Genomic DNA, 24,329 nt, shown 5'->3' with positions numbered 1-24,329 from the left:
GCTGCTAAGAGCTGGCCCCCTGCCAGCCTCCCTGCAGGCTTCCTTCTGCCCACCTGCTCTGGCCTGCTTCCCATTTCTCAGATGCACTCGCTGCCCCACCTTGGGGCCTTCCCAGAGACATTCCTACCAGGTAGCACCTTCCTTCCCAACACCCACCTGCCTAACTCTTAGCCAGCCTGCAGGACTCCCGTAAATGTCACTTTTCCCAGTAGTTTCCTGAATACAGCTGCCCCACACCTTTCCCCGCCCTGTCCCACTCTGTGGGGTCCTCCTTTTCCCTCAGAGTATGACTCATGAGCACAGTCAGGTAATTAGCTGTGTGAATGTCATGAATAGGCTCCAGGACATAGGGCCAGTGCCAGTGCCTGCTGCCTCTGGGCTTGGGGCTTGGGTCGGTCGGGCAAGAAGGAACTCTGTGGAGGCAAGGTGGGCGCCGCCTTACATGGTGAAGTCCTTCTCCTCCTTAATGCGCTCAATGTTGTGCCTTAGCACTGTGTTCTCATGCTCAGTTTCGGCCAGTTCCTGGGCCACTTCCTCCAGCTCCTCTTTTCGTTCCTCCAGGAACCTTTTGGCCATTTGGCGCTCACCCTTCTGCATTTTAACCTGTGCAAAGGCACACAGGCAGGGGCCACTGAGGGGAGGTTCTTCTGCTCCGCCACATTGCTGGACACAATGCTGTGGACAAATACAAGGCCTCCTCCAGCTGGGAGCTACAGGCCCAGTGCAAGTCCTTACAGGTTTAATCATTACAAAGACCTATTCTCCAAGGAGACTCTATTTCTCTCCTCATTTTGTGGATGAGGAAACTGAGTACAGAGAGCCTGCATAACTTGCTGGCTGGGGATAGGGCCCAGTTGCACACCATGGTTTGGGTGGCACACCCAGGGGAAGAGCTATCTCTGCCCTGTGGGCTATGGGGAGAGAAGGCCTGTTGCCAGGCAGCCAGCCCTGGATTTTCCAGGAGGGTCCCCAGACCCTGAGTACAGGGTGGAGGATTAAAGACACACATCATGTTAGCAGTCTGGATTTTAATGCTAGCTCTGCCAACTTCCTAGTCGGGGACCTTAAACTTCCAAGTTCTGTTTCTAATTCCATTACCACATCTTACCCCAAGACACAGCTTAGCAACTGAGGACAAACTTACTTTCTTTTTTGAGACAAAGTCTCACTCTGTTGCCCTGGCTAGGATACAGTGGCATCATCATAGCTCACTGCAGCCTCAAACTCCTGGGCTCAAGCAATCCTCCTACTTCAGCCTCCCAAGTAGCTGGGACTACAGGCACATGCCACCACATCTCGTCAATTTTTCTATTTTTAGTAGAGATGGGGTCTCAACTCTTGCTCAAGGTTGTTCTCAAACTCCTGAGCTCAAGCAATCCTCTTGCCTCAGCTTCTCAGAGTGCTAGGATAACAGGTGTGAGCCACTGTACTCTCAGCCCTGAGGGCAAATTTACTGTGTCTTTGGGGCTTTGTTTCTGTCAAACTTTTTTATAAAATGGAAAACATAGGCCCCAGTTTCCCAGTTACTTCATTTCTATAATGGAGACAATAATACCACCAGCTTTATCCGGTGGTGTAAAAAGTCAAATCAGGCCCTCTACACAGAACACCAGGGCAGTTGAGTGCTTGATAGCGAGGGCCCTTGTCAGTGTGGTGGTCCCAGGCTACCCTAACTACCTCCCCTGGTGGGGGCATCCAAACTCCTGGACAACCTTGCTGATAAGGGCAGGAGGCCTGCAGAGAGGCAGGCAGAGTAACCAGAGAGAGAATCTACCTGGGTGGTCCCACACAGCCTAAGTTTACCACCTCTCCCAGCCCTCTCACCTCAGACTTGAGACAACCAACTGCATTCATTAGACTGTCAATCTTCTTATCATAATGGTTCATTTTGCAGTGACCGGAGTCATCATCTTCCGTAGAGAGGTCACTCAACCGCATCACTGAGACCAGCTTTTCTGAAGATGGTGGCGTGACTTCCAGGCAATGAGGTGGATTCTGATGGAGGGAGGGGAAACACATGTACTCATAAGGCAAAACCTTGACTATGAGGACCACCACCACAGCTCATTCCCCTGGAGGGTTAGTTAATGATTAGGCAGGAAAAGTTAAACCAGCTAATCACAGGAACCCCGGGATCAGTAACACTCTGAACCCCCTGATGGAACATTACTTATCCATGTTTAAATGATGTGTTTGAAGAATCCTAGCATTGAAATAAAAAGCTTGAGTTATAATGTTAAGTTTAAAGTAAAGAATATAACACATTGGCAAAAATAGTAATACCCAAAGTTGGCAAAAATTTAGGGAATAGATGTTTTTTTTTATGTACCTACTGTAGAAAATGAAACATGTCAAAAGTCTTTTAAGGCCAGGCTTGGTGGCTCACGCCTGTAATCCTAGCACTTTGGGAGGCCGAGGCAGGAGGATTGCTCAAGGGCAGGAGTTTGAAACCAGCCTGAGCAAGAGCAAGACCCCATCTCTACTAAAAATAGAAAGAAATTAGTTGGCCAACTAAAAATATATAGAAAAAATTAGCTGGGCATGGTGTAGTCCCAGCTACTCGGAGGGCTGAGGCAGGAAGATCTCCTAAGCACAGGAGTTGAGGTTGCTGTGAGCTAGGCTGACACTCTAGCCTGGGCAACAGAGTGAGACTCTGTCTCAAAAAAAAAGTCTTTTAAATGAATATGAATGCATGATAGTGGATTAGTTACAAGGGTAGATGAATCTGCTGAAAAAGGTATCATAGGCTTTTTGGAGGGCAGCAGTAGAGACTATGGACACTGCCCCAGGAGCGGGAACTGTCCTATCCCCTCCTCTTATATTTTGAGTTACAACCAATAAAGGCCATTTCTACTGTGTTAAAAAAAAAAAAGGTATTAGAGGGACAAGTGGGTAAATTTGAAAATTGACCAGACCAGATATATGATATCTAGAAATGAAGTTCTTGAGATTTATCGTTGTTATTTTGATTATACAGAAAATATGGTAGGAAGTCTGCAAAATACTTTTTAAAACATATCAGTATAAAAAATATTTTTAAAAAATGCATGTATGCCTCAGAAAAGTTTATGCAAATCTGTATGAAACTTTGCTTTTAAGACCCCAAAAAGAAAGATATAATCTGGGGGCCAGGTTTTCCATGGGTTTTTGATATTCTGTAGGTTTATTCTGATATATTAATTGTTATTTCTCATCACTTATACAGTTCCTTGCTTTTTTTAAACGGAGGTGGCTAAGCTTCTGTGCCAATTTGCAGAGGAAGGTGGTGGCCACCAGGAATAAAAAGAAGTGTTCACTTAAGGACATGAATGACACAGTGAACAAGCAGGACTCAGAGGGTCCAAGTAAGACAAGACATGGTCTTTGTCCCAGCAATTCTACTTCTGGAGATTTATTAAGCATATCTAAGTACATGAATCAATACTTAAATCCAAGGCAAGGATATAGCTAAATGTATAACAAGATAGAACTGGTTGATTACATAATGGCACAAAATGTATATGCAATGGAATACTTCCTTAAGAAAATAATGTACAATGTAAATATAGTCAAAATATGTTAAACAAAAGAGTGTTATGTAGTGATACAAAATAGATCCCATTCTTACTGAAATGAAAGAATGAGTCTATTCATAAGAAAAGTCAGGAAGGCTTCCCACCTAGAATTTACATGAGTCTTCTCAAGGTGGCAGGATCAGAGGTTTTTTTTAATTTTTTTCCTTGTGCTGATTTGGATTTTCTAATTTTTCACAATGACTATATATTGCTTTTATTTTTGAAAAGGTATTTTTAATATTTAAAAGGAAGAAAATAGGAAAATATATAGACAGTATGATTATAACTACAGTCACATACTGCACAACGATGTTTTGGTTAACAATGGACCATGTATACAACAATGGTCCCCTAAGATTATAATACTGTATTTTTACTGTACCTTTTCCATGTTTTTCTTTTTAAAATATGAAATACTTCATGAATTTGTGTGTCATCCTTGCTCAGGAGCCAGGCTAGTCTTCTCTGTACTGTTTCAACTTTAGTATATGTGCTACTGCAGTAAGCACCTTTTTCATCTTAGGTATGTTTAGGTACACAAACACCTACCATTGTGTCACAATTGCCTACAGTATTCAGTACAGTACATGCTGTATAGGTTTGTAGCCTAGGAGTGATAGGCTACACCATATAGTCTAGGTATGTAGGGGGATATACCACCCAGGGGTGTGTAAGTATACTCTATGATATTTGCACAAAGATGAAATTGCCTAATGACACATTTCTCACAACATATCCCCAAAATTAAGCGATATATGACTGTATATTTAAAAAACAACAAAAAAAATGCACAGGAGAAAGTGTGACAGTAAATGTACCAGGACACTGGCTACTCCCTATGACAGGCAGGCAGTGACAGAAACAGGCCAGAGGGCAGCTTCCAGGTAGCTAAGTGATGGTTACACAGGTGCACTCAGCTTATAAAAACTCATCAAGTAATATACTTCCGATGTGTGTACTTTCCTGTAGTTTTCAACAAAAAGTTTTTTGGTTTTTGTTTAATAGAGATGAAGTCCCGCTGTGTTGCCCAGGCTGGAGTGCAATGGCAATTCACAGGCGTGAACATGGTGTACTATAGCCCAGAACCAGGCTCAAGCTGTCCTCCCACCATAGACTCCCATAAAGCTGGGACTATAGGCATGCACCACTGTGCCCAGCTCAACAAGAAGTTTTTAAAACTTAATAGCAGGCCGGGCGTGGTGGCTCACATCTGTAATCCTAGCACTCTGGGAGGCCGAGGCGGGAGGATTGCTCGAGATCAGGAGTTCGAAACCAGCCTGAGCAAGAGCGAGACCCCTTCTCTACTAAACATAGAAAAAAATTAATTGGCCAACTAAAAATACATAGAAAAAATTGGCTGGGCACACTGGCACTCTGACTCAAAAAAAAACAAAAAAAACTTAATAGCAGGCCGGGCGCGGTGGCTCACGCCTGTAATCCTAGCACTTTGGGAGGCCAAGGCGGGCGGATTGCTCAAGGTCAGGAGTTCGAAACCAGCCTGAGCGAGACCCTGTCTCTACCAAAAATAGAAAGAAATTAATTGACCAACTAAAAATATATATACAAAAAATTAGCCGGGCATGGTGGCACATGCCTGTAGTCCCAGCTACTCGGGAGGCTGAGACAGTAGGATCGCTGAGCCCAGGAGATTGAGGTTGCTGTGAGCCAAGCTGACACCACGACACTCACTCTAGCCTGGGCAACAAAGTGAGACTCTGTCTCAAAAAAAAAAAAAAAAAACTTAATAGCAGCCAGACTTGTATAGTAGAATAACAAGTGATTACTTATTTTTCTGTATTTTAAAACTCCTATAATAAAAATAGATCACTTTTAATAATAGAGGAATGAAAAAACCTAGACTTTCTTTCTCTCAGAGATGATCTTACTTACCAGAAAGAGTTTTTTTCTTTTTTTATTGAGACAGAGTCTCACTTCATTGCCTAGGCTAGAGTGCTGTGGTGTCAGCCTAGCTCACAGCAATCTCAAACTCCTGGGCTCAAGCAATCCTTCTGCCTCAGCCTCCCAAGTAGCTAGGACTACAGGCATGTGCCACCATGCCCGGCTAATTTTTTCTATATATTTTTAGCTGTCCAATTAACTTGTTACTAGAGACGGGGTCTCACTCTTGCTCAGGCTGGTCTCAAACTCCTGAGCTCAAATGATCCGCCCGCCTTGGCCTCCCAGAGTGCTAGGATTACAGGCGTGAGCCACCGCGCCCGGCCCAGAAAGAGTTTTAAGAAATCAAACAAGAATCCTACATGCACACAGCAGCTTCTAGTCTCAATTTCCAGATCCACCCCGAACTGCCACCTCCTAGGGCCTTTCTCCTTTTGTCCATAATAAACAGGGTTCAGGTTAGGGCCACCCAGGTATACAGGAAGACACTGAGAAGTAGAAAGGGGTAGGTCCGAGAGAGAAAGCAGGAAAGATAGCTAATGCTTGAGCTGTTCAGAGAGCTTGGACAAGTCACCCCTCTGGGTCCCTCCATCTCTAGGATTCTGTGGCCACAGGACTGGAAGCAAGCATTGAGCTTTCCAGAGGAGATCATCACTCCTAGCAACCATGTCAACAGGAAGTCAATTTTCATATCAGCATCTCTTTGATGTATACTTTTAAAACTACCAAGACTTTTCATTTCTTTAAAAAGTGTTTTTAATTATAAAATACATTATGCTTGTTGTAAAGAAATTCAAATAGGCCAAAGAAAATAAAACATCAAAGCCTGCCACACCCTGGAGGTAACACTGCTTACAACTGCTTACATACCCTCCCAGAAAATACTATGCTTAAACATATGCATACATACACAGACACAGACATCCCTTTCCTGCACAAACAGGGCTAAACTCTACATGTTGTGCATCTCTGTGCTTCAGTATCATGTATAAATATCTACTACAATCTTTGTATGGCTGCATGGTATTCCATTGTATGGCTATATTATAATTTAACCAATACTCTCCTGATATACATTTAGGTTGCTTCCAATTTTTCTGTTATAAACAGTGCTATAGCAAAAAATCCATAGACATATCCCTATACTCTTCTGTAACTTTTTTAGGATAAATTCCTAGATGTAAAAACTACAGAATCAATGTTTAAATAGGTGCTGCAAAACTGCCTCCAGAACAGTTCAATCAGTTTCACAGTCCCATTGAAAATGTTTAAAAAGGTTCATTGATAGCCCATACACTTGCTGGCATGAGATATTTGTAATCTTTTAAACTTTTTTCCATTTAATAAAAATGATAGCTCATTGGTTTTTTTAAAAAAATATTAATATATATTATTGCTTTTAATTTACATTTCACAGGTCGTTAGTGAGGTATACATACTAAAAAACGTAAGACAGCATTTTAATTCTAATCCTTCTTGTAGCTTCTTGTACTGGTCAGAACATTTTCCATTTATTCCCAAGAACGCCCCATATATTCCTTTTTGTCTCTTGGGGATAAATTGGTCAATTGGGGAGTTGAAACTATGAGGTATGATTATCAACTTCAAAGAATTACTTTTGTTTTTGATTTCTAATTTTTTTTTGAGATGGGGTCGTCTTGATGTTGCTCAGGCTGGCCTCCAACTCCTGGGTTCAAGCGATCTTCCCATTTCAGCCTCCTGAGTAGTTAGGACTACAGGCGTGCACCACTGTACCCAGCCTTATTTCTAATTTTAAAAGTAATAAACTATAAGAAAAAGACTAAATCTTCAAATAAGTCAGGTATCATTCTCTTAAAGTAGTCCCAAGTTCTTTACTTGTCCTAATAATGGGATCTTATCTAAAACATGGCCAAGGCTGGGCAAGGTAGTTCACGCCTATAATCCTAGCACTCTGAGAGGCCGAGGCGCGGAAGGCTCGCTCAAGGTTTCAAACCAGCCTGAGCAAGAGTGAGACCCCCCATCTCTACTAAAAATAGAAAGAAATTAATTGCCCAACTAAAAATATATAGAAAAAATTAGCCAAGCATGGTGGCACATGCCTATAGTCCCAGCTACTCGGGAGGCTGAGGCAGGAGGATTGCTTGAGCCCAGGAGTTTGAGGTGGCTGTGAGCTAGGCTGATGCCACGGCACTCTACCCAGGGCAACAGGGTGAGACTTTGTCTCAAAAAAAAAATAAATAAATAAAACATGGCCAAAAGGCTTTTAGCCTTTTAGCCTTGTCTTATCATTGACCTTTTTCAACGTGATTGACCAGAATGTAAGTATAAGGAGGGCACATCTGCCTGTTTTGTAGCTATAACAATGTCCAGAGTGCCTGGCACAACTCTCAATAAATGTATGCTGCATAAATCATTGCACAGATGAGATGGATGGATGGATGGGTGGGTGGGTGGATGGATGGATGGATGGATGGATGGGTGGGTGGATGGATGGATAGGCGGATAAGCAAAACATGTTGAGAGGTGGCTAAAAAAAAGACAGCAGTTCTCCTGGCCACTAATACTGAAGGCAAGAGGTTTTGTTCCAAAAAGTAGTTTTGATGGCTTCTATGGAATACATGTATGGTCTGTTATGGGGACTACCTCAAAAAAGGTGATGCTTTCTTAGATATGTATATTCTGGTATATATTTTTAAAATTATGCTTCACATATTATAACAGTTACATAAGAAAATATATGTGGCTCCCCACATGCAGAGCAGAAAGGCTAAGAGTACAGCCTGTAGAATGAGTGCTAACTCCAGCTCTGCTATGTTCCCTGAGCCTTGGTTTCCTCACCTGTACACTGGGACAGCAGGACCTACTACATAGCAGTGTTGTAAGGACTCAAGAAGAGACATATACTTTCAGGATTTCAGCAAGGTGCTCAGTAAGCAGGGCCTGTTTGGATGTTCCAATAGCTACAGCCAACTGAATCATACCGAGCTTGAAGCCTGCTAGAATCTGACCAGTCCGAGAAGAAAAGCCTGAACAAGAATGAGCCTACCTCCCACTTGCATCCCACATGCCGGGTAGATGATTTTCCAGGGGGCATCCAAGGTACCTTGGTTTTCACCCGGACACTTCGCCGCACATTCACGGTGTCCCCTTTCATTCCTCGCTTATGAGATTTCTGTGGAAAGGGACAAACTCAGGGTCACTTTTACACCCAGCTAGCCACAATGTCACTCTGGTGGCATCCACCTCCAACTCTGCAAGGAAGCCTCTGCTAAGGTTACTCTGCTGCTTTGACAGGCCTGCCTACCTTTCAACCAGGTAACTGACCTCTGAAAGAGAGTGTTTGTGTCCCAAACCTCTGGAGTCAGAAGTGCAAGGAGGCTGGGTTGAAAGGTATCACTCTGATCCACAGCTGTTACCTCGCCCCACTGGCATGCTCCTACCTGGCTGTTGGTCGCTGATGGTTTCGGGAATTTTTTTATGTGGACGTGGACAGGGGTGTTCTCATCCACGTGAACATGTAAGGGGGGAGTTGAAGAGCGGTCCTTCATGGTTCGCTTCTGGCAGGCAGGGGAGGATAACACAAAAATGGTTGATCTGTGAATGAGTAAACTGGACATAAAAACAGAGCTCACAGCCTCTGGGGGCCACCAAAAGCCTAGCCACCAAGCGAGCAGGACAGCTACCAACTACTGGCATGCAGGAAGGCACCAAGGCAGGAGTATCATTCAGCAGGCTCCTGCAGAGATCCCAGCTAAAGACCACCAGGGAGACCCAGGGCCACTCAATAGAAGGGTCTGCGAGACCCACCAGTTCTACAAGAGAGTCCACACCCAGGCCCCAGGGGCCTCAAAACTGAATCTCCTTCTAAGCCTGCTGGAATGCATAGCTCCTCCTTGGGTTTAGTGTAGCACAGCTGGAAAGCAGGTGGATCCTTCTACACAGGAATCTCAACAGGACATGCAGATGAGCACGGGAAACACACAAAATGGGCAGGGTGCAGAACAAACCAGACAGCAGGCAGATGAAAGACTGCGGAAACAGAAAGCTGGAGGAAATGCCAAGGGTGAGAAGGCTGTATAGATTCTAAAGAGGCTGGGCACGGTGGCTCATGCCTGTAATCCTAGCACTCTGGGAGGCCTAGGCGGGTGGATCGCTCAAGGCCAGGAGTTCAAAGCCAGCCTGAGCAAAAGCGAAACCCCGTCTCTACTAAAAAAAAAAAAAAAAATACAAATTAATTGGCCAACTAATAGAAATTAATTGGTCAACTACATAGAAAAAATTAGCCGGGCATGGTGGCGCATGCCTGTAGTCCCAGCTACTCGCGAGGCTGAGGCAGGAGGATCACTTGAACCCAAGAGTTTGAGGTTGCTGTGAGCTAGGCTGACGCCATGGCACTCTAGCCACAGCAACAGAATGAGACTCTGTCTCAAAAAAAAAAAAAAGATTCTAAAGAAAACACAGGCAGGGCAGAACCCTAGCTACATACCCCTCACCCACCACCAAGTCCCATCCATCACCCCATTCTTTTAATTTTTTTTTCTTTTTCTTTTCCTTTATTTTATCATTGTATTTCTTTAAAAATCTGTTTTAAAGATTTTAGCGTTTGCCTGGAAGGATAAGGTCAAGACACTCTCCTCACACTTGGCAGCTTTACCACAGACCAAAAAAGAAGAAATCAGCAGTATGTGCATAACAGCACCTAGCAGAGCACCTGGGCCACAGTGGTGCCCGGCAGGTAAGGCAGCTCCTAGAAAAGGTGTGCAGAAGCGTTTCTGGCAGGGTCACAGACCAGAGAGAGCTGCTCTGTGAGCAGTCACCTACCGTCACAGTTACACTGGGTGCGCCACAAGGTGTTCTCAAGACTTTTTTCTGCGTGAGACTTGTTACTCCGTTCTTCCCACACGATGGAAACCTGCACCCAGGCACAAGAACCAGATTATAAGCAAAACATTAGAGCTCTCTTATTTCTTAGATCTCCCAAAATTACACCCAGCACATGGTAGCTAACAAGTTCATGGCTGGGAGAGCCAGCCTGGAATTGGCTCCCTTTAGACGAGAACCAGACATGCATGGTATGCTCAGCAGTAGGATGGAAACAGGTTGACAGGCATTCACATGCTGGTTTTTTAACCTGCAACCGCACCACACATATTGTGACCTTCACTGAAAAGCCTAGCTATTATCCTGTCAGATGATAGAAAGCAGGCAGCAGGTGAGCAGCAGCCAAGCTGCTAATCTGGCAGAGGGTGGAAGTGCCCAGGACAGTGCCTGGGGCAGAAACCACCCTGGAGAAATGCTCAGTGAATGACTGACATAAAAATACAAAGCACCTAGCACTCTGGGAGGCCAAGGCGGGCAGATCATTTGAGCTCAGGAGTTAGAGACCAGCCTGAGCAAGAGGGAGACTCCGTCCCTACTAAAAATAGAAAGAAATTAATTGCCCAACTAAAAATATATAGAAAAAATTAGCCGGGTATGGTGGTGCATGCCTGTAGTCCCAACTACTTGGGAGGCTGAGGCAGGAGGATTGCTTGAGCCCAGGACTTTGAGGTTGCTGTGAGGTAGGCTGAAGCCAGGGCACTCTAGCCAGGGCAACAGAGTGAGACTCTGTCTCAAAAAAAAAAAAAAAAAGACAAAGCATTAGGCTCAGAAATAAAAAGTCACTATGACTCAACCTCTCTAAACAAAGGCTCAAATAGTCACCCAACAGGATGAAAAAGTATCTATTTTCTAAAATAGTTCACTTGCTACCCTTTAAACCCCTAAGCAGCAGATTTGGTTGATTGCCATGTGCAACTGACCTTGCTACACATATGCTGTACAGCCCCTTCAGCAGATTTGCAAAGATAGCAAAAGTTTAATCTGCTCTAAAATCTGGCAGCAGTATATCCAAGAATTTCAGGATGGGAAGGACTGGAATAATCATTTGATCCATCCCTTTGCCTCCTGACAGCCCCAAATTATCACCATGCCCTCCCCACAAATGCGTGGGGAGGTAAAAATATATCAGCACTTTAGTATGCATTTTGCTATTTGTATATCACACCTTGATTTAAAAAAAAGAAAAAGTATATATTTATTGAGCCCTGCCAGTCACTTAGCCAAGAAATACAGAAACTGAGAAGACAGATTTTCCCCCCTCCTAGTTTAGAGCACTGTTGTTCACTTAAAGCCAATAGCTTTGGCAAATCTCTTCCTCAATGTGCTTCCTGTCAAAACACCCGGATTCCATCAACACCTCCTAACTGCCACATCCACCTCCAACATGACCGTGATTTATTTACACCAGGCCTCCTCTCAAAAGCTCTGAACCTGGTACTTCACTGAAGACAACAAGGGTGACCCTGTTTGCTAGCAAGAAGCTGGGGCACCTGGACAGGGAAGTAGCGAAGAAGGTAAAGATGGGATATTGTGTGTCATTTGTTTCCTCCTTCCCTATAAAAATAATTTTAAAATGTTTTAGTCCACACTTTCAATACACAATACAAGGAAGCTGAAAAGAGAAGCCTCTAACAAGCCTGGTCTGGGGACCCCTGACCACCTTTCCCTGCCCTACAGCGGAGGTGCCCCCCCACATCGGCAGTACCTGGGGGAGCCGCCTGAGGACGAGGCAGACATGGCTAGGCATCAAAGCCGCAAAGGTGGGCAATTGGGTCAGCAGGCTCTGCTCAGGGGGACCCAGAGGGGCTTGTCAATGAGAATCTCAGGGGCACGGCATCAAACGTCCTCTCTGAGGGGAGGAGTGTGGAAGCTTTGGGGGTGGCAGTTGGATGAAAACTTGGGAGACGCTCCTCTACTGTCCAAGTCGCACAGCAACTGTCCTGCCAAAGTGGGGGGAGATAGGAGAGGCTGAGCGACCTGCGGGTGGGTGGTGAGGCAGGAGCTCCCCTCCCCAGGGAGGGAGGGGGGTGGAACTACAACAAAGGAAGGGACTTCCATGCCTCGGCCCCACCCGGGAAGGAGGGTGGGTGGCTACCAGGGGAAAACCTGAGGTGCTGGCTGAGGAACCGCTAGGCCCCAAGTGGGGCCCAAGGGGCCGGAACCCGCGCAGGGAGCTGCAGGGATATTCCGGGCGGGACCAGGGCAACTGTCTCCTAGGAGAAGGGGCGTTCCCGGCAGAATAGGTACCGGAGAGGACCAATAGTATTTGAAGGAGGGAGGAGCAGAGACTACAAGGGGACAAGAGCACTGGGCCACGAGCCCGGTACCCCCGACTGCAGGCGGAAAGCCCTCCCCAGCGCAGCAGGGGCCAGCTGGGGCTGAACATCCGAGCTAGGGAGGGTCAGACACCAGGCTGTGCGGGGAGCGGGCAGGAGCCTGGTGAGGTCCCAGGCGGCCTGGAGGCGGTGCCCGGGGGAAAGCGAGGCCTGCGACGACCGGGCGAGTAACTGCTGTGCCGAGCCCGCAGGAAGGAAGAGGCGGACCAGACAATGCCCGCCGGCGGGCAGGAGGACGAAGGGCCAGCCTCCCTCGGTGGAGAGAAGGGACCGTCACCCACCAGCAAGCAGGAGGGGACCAGTTTCTGCCCATAGAGAGAAGGGCGAAGCCCTGCCTGAGGGCGACAGAGGAGGGGGCAGAGCCCTGCCGGTGGCCAGGAGAGGACGGAGGCGGCCGGCCCGCCCGTTAGCGGGAGGAAAAGAAGCCCCGCGCCGGTGGGCGGGGCGGGGCGGGGGCCAGATTCTGACCGGAGAGGGACGAGCGAGCGCGCCACCCGGCTGGAGGCGGGCGCCACCCGGACGAACCCGGCTGGGCCGACCGCGCCGGGGGTGCAGGAGCGGGGCGATCTCGCCCTCGGGGACCGAGCCCAGCGGCGGCCTCTCACCAGGAGCGACACGGCTGCGCCCAGAAACGCCTTCTTATGAAGTCGTTGAAGTCGGAGGCCAGGGTCGTGCCATGGAGACGCCGGGGCGGATGCAATCCGGCTCCAGCGGCGGCTCCTCCCCTCTTCCGCCTCCTTTTCCGACTCCCAGTTGGCAGCTCGCCCATTGGCCAGTTCAAACCCCCCCGTGAGCCGCTCGGGTTTCGCCATTTAGGTCCAGCCCCTGGCGTCACAGAGATGCCCCGCCCCGCCAGAAGCTCCGCCCACTTCCGGGCCACGCGGCCTGTCGCCATGGAGGCGCGACGCCTCCAGCTGGCCTTGTCGGGTCTTGACCCGACGTTCAAGGAGAGGCTTCCCCTGGCGCCATGTTTGCGGCTCACTCCCATAGCTCACAAGAGCACCGTCGCTCTGCTGCCTTCCCTTTCAGCCATATTGGTACACTAGGCCCAGAGAGGGCTTACAAAGGCAGGAGCTGCGCACGGATCCTGGAAATCCAGTCCTGTCCCAAGTCTACTGTTAGTGCAGCCATTTTTTCCCCTTCCGACATTGCCTCCTTGTCCAAGCAGGAGGAAGCGTTGGCATAACCCTTGCTCCTCCCTGCCCTCCTGCACACTGTATGCCGCGCAGTGTACACACCTTCTCTGACGAGGTTTCCGCCGGGCTGCCATCTTCTCAAATCTGCTTCCCTGTCAGCCAATCCTAGGGGGCTGTCACGTGGCTCACGGTGCCGCCCTGGATTCTGGGAGACTGCCAACCTCTGGGCCAAACAAGCCTCAGTTCCTTGACCTCCTTATCTCCAGTGACCTCCCCTAGCCCCTCAACTGTTCCATGTGAACTCTTCCCAAGAGAGCCTGTTTTTCTGCCTTCATTCTCACAGTCTAATACATTATACATTTGTTCTTCAGTGTTAGGGAGCCCTCTGCTCCCTTTCTCCATTCACCCTGAAAATGAAGTGATGAATCCCCAATCCCTCTGTAACCCAACCATCTGAGGCTCTGCAAAGATCAAATTCACAAATCATTGCCTCCACCCTCAGCTGAGCCCCAGACACTGTCCAGGAATTGTTCCATTTGTACCTAGACCTTCCCAACGGTGGCTTTTCCAAACCTTTATCCCTTCCCCATTCTATACTCCCAATTCTCCTTTTTCATAGAGAAAAATAAAGCTATCAATTCCTTCAACTTTCTCCCCACCCTCTCTCATCTTTAACATCCTTCACCCTTAAGTCCCCCTTCCACAGTAGAGATGTGCCTCTTGCTGCCTAGGATAAACTTGCTGCTTCAAGGCCTAGGTCAAACATCCCTGTCAAATATTCTTGTTACACCCAAGACAGAATTGTTGATTACTTCTCAGTGCTCCTACATTCATTGAATCAATATTTATCAAGTCACTAGTATGTACCAAACCCAGTTTGAGGTGTCCTAAGACCAACATATCCCATCCAGTCTCCAAAGTGCCCACTGCCAACCATTCTAATGTAACCAGACGAAATGAGTAAAGCTTCGCTCTCACCCTCCACTAAAGGGATTTGCCTATGTAGTTTTATTCTCTCCCCACCACCTGACGAGGGTCTTTCCCTGCCAGTGCAGTTCTTTGGGCTTTGGGGATGGATGATCTGAAAATGGGCAGCATTAAGGGACCACCCATGCCCCCAACACACACACACACACACACACACACACACACACGCTGGGTGAGAAGAAGGAGGAAAAGCTCCTTAGAAGACAGGGAACAGGGAGGTACTGGAGAAGAAGTGGTGAAGACAGAGGCTCAGGGACACCTGCAGTATGTGAAGGACATGGGATGAGGAAGAGAAGGGGAATTTTATGAAGTGTAGCTGTGGTCTGTCCCTTTTGTGGTGTTTGAGAAATACAAATAAAGACCTTGAGTTATTCTGGTTTTACTTTGGATTTCTGGACGGTGTTTTCTAGTTGCAAACCACTCTGAGCCAGCGAGTGGTGGCATGTGTTATGAAGCATCATTACTTCAGTCCCATGATGTGTTACAGGGACAGTGGTGAGAGACATCCCGCCGAGATCAGCAGGACCTGACTAGGAAGAGTGGAGTAGGCCAGCCTAAGATGTTTGGACTTTATCCCCCAAAGGAATCGGGAGCAATAAGAATTTTTTTTTTTTTTTTTTTTTTTTTTTTGAGACAGAGTCTCGCTTTGTTGCCCAGGCTAGCGTGAGTTCCATGGTGTCAGCCTAGCTCACAGCAACCTCAAACTCCTGGGCTCAAGCGATCCTCCTGCCTCAGCCTCCCGAGTAGCTGGGACTACAGGCATGTGCCACCATGCCCGGCTAATTTTTTCTATATATATTATTTGGCCAATTAATTTCTTTCTATTTATATTAGAGATGGGGTCTCGCTCTTGCTCAGGCTGGTTTTGAACTCCTGGCCTCGAGCCATCTGCCCACCTTGGCCTCCCAGAGTGCTAGGATTACAGGCGTGAGCCACCGCGCCCGGCCAATAAGAGTTTTTAAGTAAAGGAGTAACATGTTAGAAATTTCACTCTGCTTGGAGCATGGATTGCAAAGACCAGAAAGCATGTGGAGAGGAGAGGCCTGTGCAATATTAACTCTCACTAGATTGCTTGACCACTGCCTGCTGGCCAGCTCAGTGTCCCCATTGGAACATGGATCCCTTGAGGACTCAGATGCTATCACAGCCATGTCTGTATCCCCAAGAGCCAAACTGACTTGAACACAGCAGTCACTCTGTCATCAAAAATTTTTTGAATGAGGCGGAAAAGTTAAACTCCAAGCGAGCTGCACATTGATATCAGCTCTGAGTCATGTGATTTGGTCAGTTCCTTTCTGCTTCGTCAAGCGCTGGTGACAGATTTAGAGTTAACTAGCTCACCGCCGCCGCCTCTGTCTGCAAGGTCACGCTTGAACCCCGAACAGCTTTTCTTTGCACGCCTGACTTTAGACGCTTCTTGTGGTTGGATGAGGAAACTGAACTTGCCCCAAGTCACATGGCCGCCACCACTGGTGACATGCCAACCTACCAGATTCGAGCTCCTACTACTGCTTTGCCCCAGGGAGTGGTGATGGCTGCCTGGCCAGGAAGCCTGCACAGTCCCCAGCAGCCAGCAGAAGAAGCAACATGCAAACGAGAGCTGAGGCTAATGAAAAACAGGGAAGCTGCCCGGGAGTGTCGCAGGAAGAAGAAAGAATATGTCAAATGTCTTGAAAATTGTGTGGCTGTGCTTGAAAACCAAAACAAGATTCTGATTGAGGAACTCAAGGCCCTCAAAGATCTCTATTGCCATAAAGCAGAGTAACTGTCTTTGACTTGGACCTTGTTTACTATGAACTCTAATCAAGGCAGGAGATGCAGCAGTTCTACTAATTGCCATGTGGACTTTTATGAAAGGGACACTTTTGACCCCTTAAGAATCCAGTTTGGTTTAGTGTTTGAAATTGAATTGGGAAGGTCGTTCCAAGATTTGGAATGCAACCGTGATCATATTTACCTTCACTCTGTTTGTCAGTAGCATGCAAAAAAATGTTTTGTTTGCCCTTTTGCTTCTACTCTTTTCAGGGAAGCTGCGAAAGAATGTCGACGTCGAAAGAAAGAATATGTCAAATGTCTGGAGAGTCGAGTGGCCGTGCTGGAAGTCCAGAACAAGAAGCTTATAGAGGAACTTGAAACCTTGAAAGACATTTGCTCTCCCAAAACAGATTAGTAGTAATATTTAACTAGGAACTGATTACAACATGTACAGTTACTTTTGAAGGCAATACAATATATAGCTGGCAAGAATTATGGCATTTTTTCCCCTTTTTATCATTCATCTATTCTCTAATCTCTAACATTCCTAAAATGCTTCACTGTACGTAGTTAAGTCTTAGCTATAAACTTCAAATTTTTTTAAAAGAGACAAACTGTAAAAAAAAAATGAATGTAACAAATTCTTTAAAAATGCAATTATTTGTAAGATTTGTTCCAATGCCACCCATTTGCAGTTCCCAACCTCTATGTCATGAATAGTGTCCTATGCAATAAAATATTTTGCAGGTCTTTCAAAATCATTTTAGGGAAGGATGATCAGAAATAATGCATCCAGCAGTACAATAAAAGTAAACCACAAAACATACCTCAGGAAAGAACTGAAAGAAAGTATATCTAATGACATGCCTATATGAGAATAATAGCCTAGAAATGAATTTATGGCATTTGCGGATTTTTATATTAGTTGCTTTGTAAAAGAAAAGATTGTATTGCTGTCCTTGAATGCCACCGTTGAACAGAGTTTTTAATAGAACCATGTTGGTTGCACTTTGTAGTGTTTGGTGCTCATTTAAATATCTGAGCATTTGCTACAGTTTTTAACTTTATTGTGTAACATAAAAGATCTTGCAGAAAAAAAATTTTTTTGAATGAATATATGATGAATAATATTAATATGCCACTTATCATCGCCCTTAATCCACACAACTCTATGAGAAAGGTGCTACCAATGAAAGAATAAAGGAGTGTGAGGACTTTGGGTCCAGTCCCTGCTGCCCTGTGGGACCCTAGACATTTCATTTGCCCCCAAAGGGTCCTGGTCCCCACTTCCCATGCAAGGGAGTGTGTCAGTGTCTGGAACAGTGCTCCTCTTCCTTTTTTTGATCAGAGAAGCAGAGGAACAGTGCTCCTCTTCTAACCACTCTGGCTAGGAAGGTGGAAGTCGTTTATGAAGACCAGGTAAGGAATGAAGTCACTACTTACATGTCAGACAAATGACTCTACATGTTATATGCAAAAGGATTCTCAGTACTAAGAGCCTCCCAGTCCATGTGATATATAACTTGAAGTACGAAATGGCAAAATGAATGGACACCCCACAAACTGGGAGAGAAAATTGGGGGTGCAGAGAAACTATTTGAGAATAGTGACATGTATTCTGGATGGCTCAAGCAGAGGAATTTCCCATCATTATGGTGGTCTTCATGCCTGTAATCCAGCGATTTGGGACGCCAAGGAGGGAGGATTGCTTGAGGCCAGGAGTTTAAGATTAACCTGGGCAACATAGTGAGATGGAGTGAGACTCCATCTTTACAAAAAAATTTTAAAAGTAGCCAGGCATGATGGTGCATGCCTGTAGTCCCGGCTACTTGAAATGCTGAGATGGGAGGATCACTTGAGCCCAGAAATTTCAGGTTACAGTGAGCTATGATCACACCACTGTACTCCTGCCTGGGCAACAGAGTGAAACCTTGTCTGTAAAAAAATAAAATAAGGCCGGGCGCGGTGGCTCACGCCTGTAATCCTAGCACTCTGGGAGGCCGAGGCAGGTGGATTGCTCAAGGTCAGGAGTTCGAAACCACCCTGAGCAAGAGCGAGACGCCGTCTCTACTATAAAATAGAAAGAAATTAATTGGCCAACTAATATATATAGAAAAAAGTAGCCGGGTATGGTGGTGCATGCCTGTAGTCCCAGCTACTCGGAAGGCTGAGGCAGGAGTGTCGCGCCCGCCTCGCCAGCAAGGAAGACGCGGCAACTGGAGTTCTTCTGACAGTGCTTTAATGGGGTTCCCTTTAGACTTACATGATGCGGAAGACCCAGCCCGGCAGCACGCAGGCTGCTATATACCCTAGAAGCACAACCCCTAAGCTGGGATAGGCCGCTCAGCTGTCGAGCCGCCAAAGCATTGGTCCATAGCAGGACCCTTCATTTGCATGCTTGCGCCACAGGGTAACCGACAATTGCGCGTGCGCTGAACTTGTTTACTGCTCTAGGCAAAGCCGGAAACAGGCGCCATCTTGTAATGGCGTTGACACCGCGCCCCACAGGAGGATTGCTTGAGCCCAGGAATTTGAGGTTGCTGTGAGCTAGGCTGATGCCATGGCACTCTAGCCTGGGCAACAAAGCGAGACTCTGTCTCAAAAAAAAATAAATAAAATAAATAAAAAATAAAATAAAAGTCAGGCTCAGAAAGCATTAAAAAAGTATTTTGCAAGAAGGGTCAGAGTCATGCTAACAGGAGAAATAAATGTCACTCTCTTAACGCAAACACTATGCTGTTGGGAAGAAATTTAATTCTTGATATGAGAAGGTGTTTGCCCTCAGTTAACTGAGGTGACAATGCAATCATAGCCCTTATGTTTGCAGAGCAAAACTAGAATTGAAGCTCCCACTTATGAGATAAGAACTCTCCCTCTTTCAAATTCACGCCCCCAGAAGCTTCCACTAACATCTTTTGGACCAATGAAGAGGTCAGAATTTGGAACAAGTAGGGAACCAGGCCTGGGACCCCTCCCATGGGGATGTGTTGGGTGGGGACAGGGACCCCTAAGGGGAAGTGGGTAGCCCCTGCAGGCTTTGCCCCCTCCCCCTGCCTCACTGGCAAGAAGGTACAAGTTAGCCAAACATCCCAGCTTTCAATCCTCCTGGAAACGGTCAGTCAAGAACAGCTTCAAGCCCTTGGAGGTGAGCACAGAGCAGTCAGGGATAGCATGCTGTGATGAAGGAGAGTCCAGGTTGGGAACCCCATGTTCCCTCCAGGCATCTGGAGTACATATCTCTATCAGTGGTCCTCAAGCCAGGATCACGAGGCTTGTTAAAACACAGATTACTGGGCTTGAGTCCCAGAGTCTCTAATTCAATAGGTCTGAGATGTGCATGTCAAACAAATTCCCAGATGATGATGGTGCTGCTGGCCAGGGACCACATTTGGAGAACAACAGAAATATACATCAGATAATTACTGGCCTGCAGACCACCTCAAGGCTCAGAGACCATGAGTCTTAATCCATCTGATCTCTGCACACCTCACTTCCTCAGTCCCCATGGAGAGTTTATTTTATTTTATTTTGGTCTGGTTTTTTTGAGACAGAATCTCGCTTTGTTGCCTGGGCTAGAGTGAGTACTGCGGCGTCAGCCTAGCTCACAGCAACCTCAAACTCTGAACTCAAGCAGTCCTCCTGCCTCAGTCTCCCTGAGTGCTAGGATTACAGGCATGAGCCACCACGCCCAGCCCCCATGGAGAGTTAAGAGGAACTCCTGCTCTGGCCAAAATGGAGCTCATGGTTACACAGAAGCATCTATATAGGAATATGGCCATTTCAGAAATTAGGGTAACCCAAGAAATTCCCTTGCCTCAAACACACAAACTCACCCAAACCAAAGAAAGTGTTCTTTCTCTGCCCTGTCTCTGAACAGAGTCCACTACAGGAGGGCAGGGGCTGGGCCTGACCTAGGACACCTCCAACCCCTGTAATTGTGGGAATCTTTCAGGCCAAGAAGGCCCTAAGGCCTTCTGTGGCTCCCTCCTGTTAATGGTCTCACAGCATCCCTGCTGTGAGCACTGTGTGTGAGACTCTTTTGCTGCCTCATACTGGGTGCTATCTTGGGGCAAGGACCACATCTTCATGTCCTGCAGAACTTACCACAAACTAGACACTCAGTGAGTTTCACTAGTTTTATTTATTTTATTTTATTTTTTTGAGACAGAGTTTCACTTTGTTGCCCAGGCTAGAGCCAAGTGCCGTGGCGTCAGCCTAGCTCACAGCAACCTCAAACTCTTGGGCTCAAGCAGTCCTCCTGCCTCAGCCTCCTGAGTAGCTGGGACTACAGGCATGCGCCACCATGCCCAGCTAATTTTTTCTATATATATTAGTTGGCCAATTAATTTCTTTCTATTTATAGTAGAGACGGGGTCTTGCTCTTGTTCGAACTCCTGACCTTGAGCAATCCGCCCGCCTCAGCCTCCCAGAGTGCTAGGATTACAGGCGTGAGCCACCGCGCCCGGCCAGCCGCACTAGTTTCACTTTAAAAATCCAGGCCAGGCACGGTGGCTCATGCCTGTAATCCTAGCACTCTGGGAGGCCCAGGTAGGTGGATCACTCAAGGTCAGGAGTTCAGAGAACAGCCTGAGCAAGAGCAAGACCCCAACTCTACCAAAAATAGAAAAAATTAACCGGGCACAGTTGTGCATGCCTGTAGTCCCAGCTACTTGGGAGGCTGAGGCAGAAGGATCACTTGAGCCCAAGAGTTTGAGGTTGCTGTGAGCTAGGTTGATGCCACAGCACTCTAGCCTGGGCAACAGAGCGAGACTCTGTCTCCAAAATAAATAAATAAATAAATATTAAAAAATAAAATAAAATAAAAATCCAGTGAGGACCCAGGCATGGTGGCACCTGACTATAGTTCCAACAATTCAGGGAGCTGAGGTGGAAGGAACATTTAAGGCCACGAGCCCAAGACCAGTCCAGGCAACATAGTCTAAAAAAAAAAAAAAAAATCTAGCAAGGTATAAAACAAACTTTAGAATGGATTTTTGGTTTGTTTTGTTTTGCTTTTGAGAGAGTCTCACTTTGTTGCCATGGCTAGAGTGCCACGGCGTCAGCCTAGCTCACAGCAACCTCCAACTCCTAGGCTCAAGGGATCCTCCTGCCTCAATCTCCTGAGTAGCTAAGACTACAGGTATGTGCCACCACACCCAGCTAGTTTTTCAATTTTTTGTAGAGATGGGGTCTCACTCTTGCTCAGGTTGGTCTCAAACTCCTGGCCTCAAGCGATACTCCTGCTTTGGCCTCCCAAAGTGATAGGATTACAGGCATGAGCTATGATTGTGCCACTGCACTCTAGTCAAAGCAATAAAGTAAGAAAGTAGACCTTGTCTCAAAAAAAAAAAAAAAGAAAAGAAAAGAAAAGAAAAAGAAAACAAATGGTTTTAGGGTATTCTTTTCTTTTTTCTTAGAGACAAGGTCTGACTATGTTGCCCAGGTTGGGTTATGAACTCCTGGGCCCAAGTGGTCCTCCCACCTCAGCCTCTGAAATAGCTGGGACTATAGACAAGAGCCACTGCACTTGGCTCTGGGTTTTTCTTTTTCTTTTCTTTTTTTAATTTCTCTAAAACTTTATTTCAAAGTTATTCACCTCACCATTAATAAAGTGTATGAGCCGGGCGCGGTGGCTCACGCCTGTAATCCTAGCACTCTGGGAGGCTGAGGCGGGCGGATTGCTCAAGGTCAGGAGTTCGAAACCAGCCTGAGCGAGACCCCGTCTCTACTATAAGTAGAAAGAAATTAATTGGCCAACTAATATATATAGAAAAAAAATTAGCCGGGCATGGTGGCACATGCCTGTAGTCCCAGCTACTTGGGAGGCTGAGGCAGAAGGATTGCTTGAGCCCAGGAGTTTGAGGTTGCTGTGAGCTAGGCTGACGCCACGGCACTCACTCTAGCCTGGGCAACAAAGTGAGACTCTGTCTCAAAAATAAAATAAAATAAAATAAAATAAAATAAAATAAAAGTGTATGGTTAGTGCTCTGTGCCAGGCTCTGGGTTTTTCTTTGTTGGTTAGGAAGGCAATAAATGAAGGGAGAACAAAGCATATGATCATCTGTATAGATCTGATGAAACTCAGTGTCCATTCCTATCATTCCTATAAAAACATTTTGTAAACTATGCTAGCAGCACTGATACTTTATACTGCTGGGGAGATTTAGTCAATACAATAGGACAACATGAAGAAACAAAACATTCAAATACGAGAAGTGGGAGGGAAAATTATAGTTATTTCTAGATGATATAATCTTTGTTCCAGAAATTATAAGAGAGTCACCTGAGAAACTACTGTATCAAATAAGAAAGTTAAGGAAAGTGGCAATATATGGAATAAATATAAAGAGGTAATGGCCAGTCTATAAGTCTATAAGTAATTAAATGTATATTCTTACCTTAGACTCCGATCAGATTTTCATTATGTGTGGAGGGTGTATTTGGAATGGTCTGATCTAAAACATGGATCATGTTGAGAGCTCAAGGGGCACCTCTCAGATTATCCGTCAGGAGAGGCAGGGCTTGGCTGAAGAGAACAGTTGTCACCTTAAAATACCAGCACCAAGCCAGGTGCAGTGGTTTGCACCTGTGGTCCCAGCTACTTGGGAGGATGAGGCAGAAGGATGGCTTGAACCCACAGTTCAAGGCCAGCTTGGGCAACATAGCAAGATTCCCATCTTAAAAAAAGAAAGAAAGAAAAATTAAGAAATTAATTGGCCAACTGATATATATATACAAAAAATTAGCCGGGCATAGTGGCACATGCCTGTAGTCCCAGCTACTCGGGAGGCTGAGGCAGAAGGATCACTCGAGCCCAGGAGTTTGAGGTTGCTGTGAGCTAGGCTGACGCCACAGCACTCACTCTAGCCTGGACAACAAAGTGAGACTCTGTCTCAAAAAAAAAAAAAACAAAAAAAAAAAACAAAAAAAAAAAACAAACAAAAAAAAAAAACAAGAAAAATTAAAACCTTCAGCCTGGGGTAGTGGCACAGGCCTATAGGAGACTGAGGAAGGAGGATCACTTAAGCCCAGGAGTTGGAGGCTGCAGTGTGCTATGATTGCACCTATGAATAGCCACCGTACTCCAACCTGGGCAACATATCAAGTCCTCCATCTCAAAAAAAAAAAAAAATGCAAACTGCAAATTGTAAATTACTCCAACAGAAATTATAACTGATAAGGCAAGTGTGAATGTCCTGATATAAAAGGAAATTGGTCAATTAGAGAAATGGGGTCAGGTGCGGTGGCTCACACCTATAATCCTAGCACTTTAGGAGGCTGAAGTGGGAGGATCACTTGAGCCTAGGAGTTTGAGACCAGCCTGAGCAACATGGCAACTTTCCACCCCACCCTCAGTGCTACAAAAAAATAGAAAAATTAGCCAAGCGTGGTGGTACCTGCCTGTAGTCCTAGTTACTGGGGAGGCTGAGGCAGGAGAATCACTTGAGCCCAGAAGTTGGAGGTTGTAGTAAGTCCAGGTAACAGGGTGAGACCCTGTCTCAAAAACAAAAAAAGAAAGAAAAAAGAAAAAACAGAAATGGAAGGATGGGAAAAGAAAATATTGGTCAAAAATGTGGCTTGGGAATAATTGACCAATTACTTAGAAATAAAAAAGCAAAATGAACTTCATGTTGATTAAATATTAAATTGTAAAAATAAAACATACTAGGCTGGGCGCAGTGGCTCACGCCTATAATCCTAGCACTCTGGGAGGCTGAGGCAGGCGGATTGCTCGAGGTCAGGAGTTCGAAACCAGCCTGAGCAAGAGCGAGACCCCGTCTCTACTATAAATAGAAAGAAAT

The 24,329-nt window shown here is 46.1% G+C and overlaps 1 protein-coding gene, 1 non-coding gene and 1 pseudogene across 25 annotated transcripts in view; 1 reads left to right on the top strand and 2 right to left on the bottom strand.

Annotated features, from left to right (window-relative positions):
* Positions 1 to 13,505, bottom strand: part of ODF2 (outer dense fiber of sperm tails 2) — a 39,454-nt gene extending 25,949 nt beyond the window's left edge. For 2 of the 23 annotated variants that reach the window (XM_076009082.1, XM_012772132.3), the window contains exons 1-6: positions 12,931 to 13,019; positions 12,019 to 12,253; positions 10,254 to 10,344; positions 8,536 to 8,604; positions 1,825 to 1,995; positions 443 to 603 (exon numbers count right to left, since the gene is read on the bottom strand). In XM_076009082.1, coding sequence (XP_075865197.1) covers positions 443 to 603; positions 1,825 to 1,995; positions 8,536 to 8,604; positions 10,254 to 10,344; positions 12,019 to 12,050 — 524 coding nt within the window. In that variant the 5' untranslated portion in view covers positions 12,051 to 12,253; positions 12,931 to 13,019. Of the gene's footprint in view, positions 1 to 442; positions 676 to 1,824; positions 1,996 to 8,478; positions 8,605 to 8,872; positions 9,027 to 10,253; positions 10,345 to 12,018; positions 12,255 to 12,408; positions 12,516 to 12,930; positions 13,080 to 13,254 lie in introns of those variants that run through there. The other 21 variants (XM_076009075.1, XM_012772110.2, XM_076009081.1 and 18 more) reach the window with 20 other exon arrangements.
* LOC142874655 (U6 spliceosomal RNA) lies at positions 3,957 to 4,063 on the bottom strand. Its single transcript, XR_012922312.1, has one exon. It is a non-coding gene; the product is annotated as a U6 spliceosomal RNA (small nuclear RNA).
* Positions 13,506 to 16,169: 2,664 nt separating the features above from the next.
* LOC142874385 (cAMP-responsive element modulator pseudogene) lies at positions 16,170 to 16,834 on the top strand (annotated as a pseudogene). Its single transcript, XR_012922203.1, has one exon. The product of XR_012922203.1 is annotated as a cAMP-responsive element modulator pseudogene (transcript).
* The last annotated feature ends 7,495 nt before the right edge of the window (positions 16,835 to 24,329 follow it).

Source organism: Microcebus murinus, chromosome 12, assembly GCF_040939455.1.
Source record: "Microcebus murinus isolate Inina chromosome 12, M.murinus_Inina_mat1.0, whole genome shotgun sequence".
In the NCBI taxonomy this organism is placed as follows: Eukaryota; Metazoa; Chordata; class Mammalia; order Primates; family Cheirogaleidae; genus Microcebus; species Microcebus murinus.
Note: the sequence above shows the minus strand (reverse complement) of the source record. Positions and strands in the feature narration are given on the sequence as shown.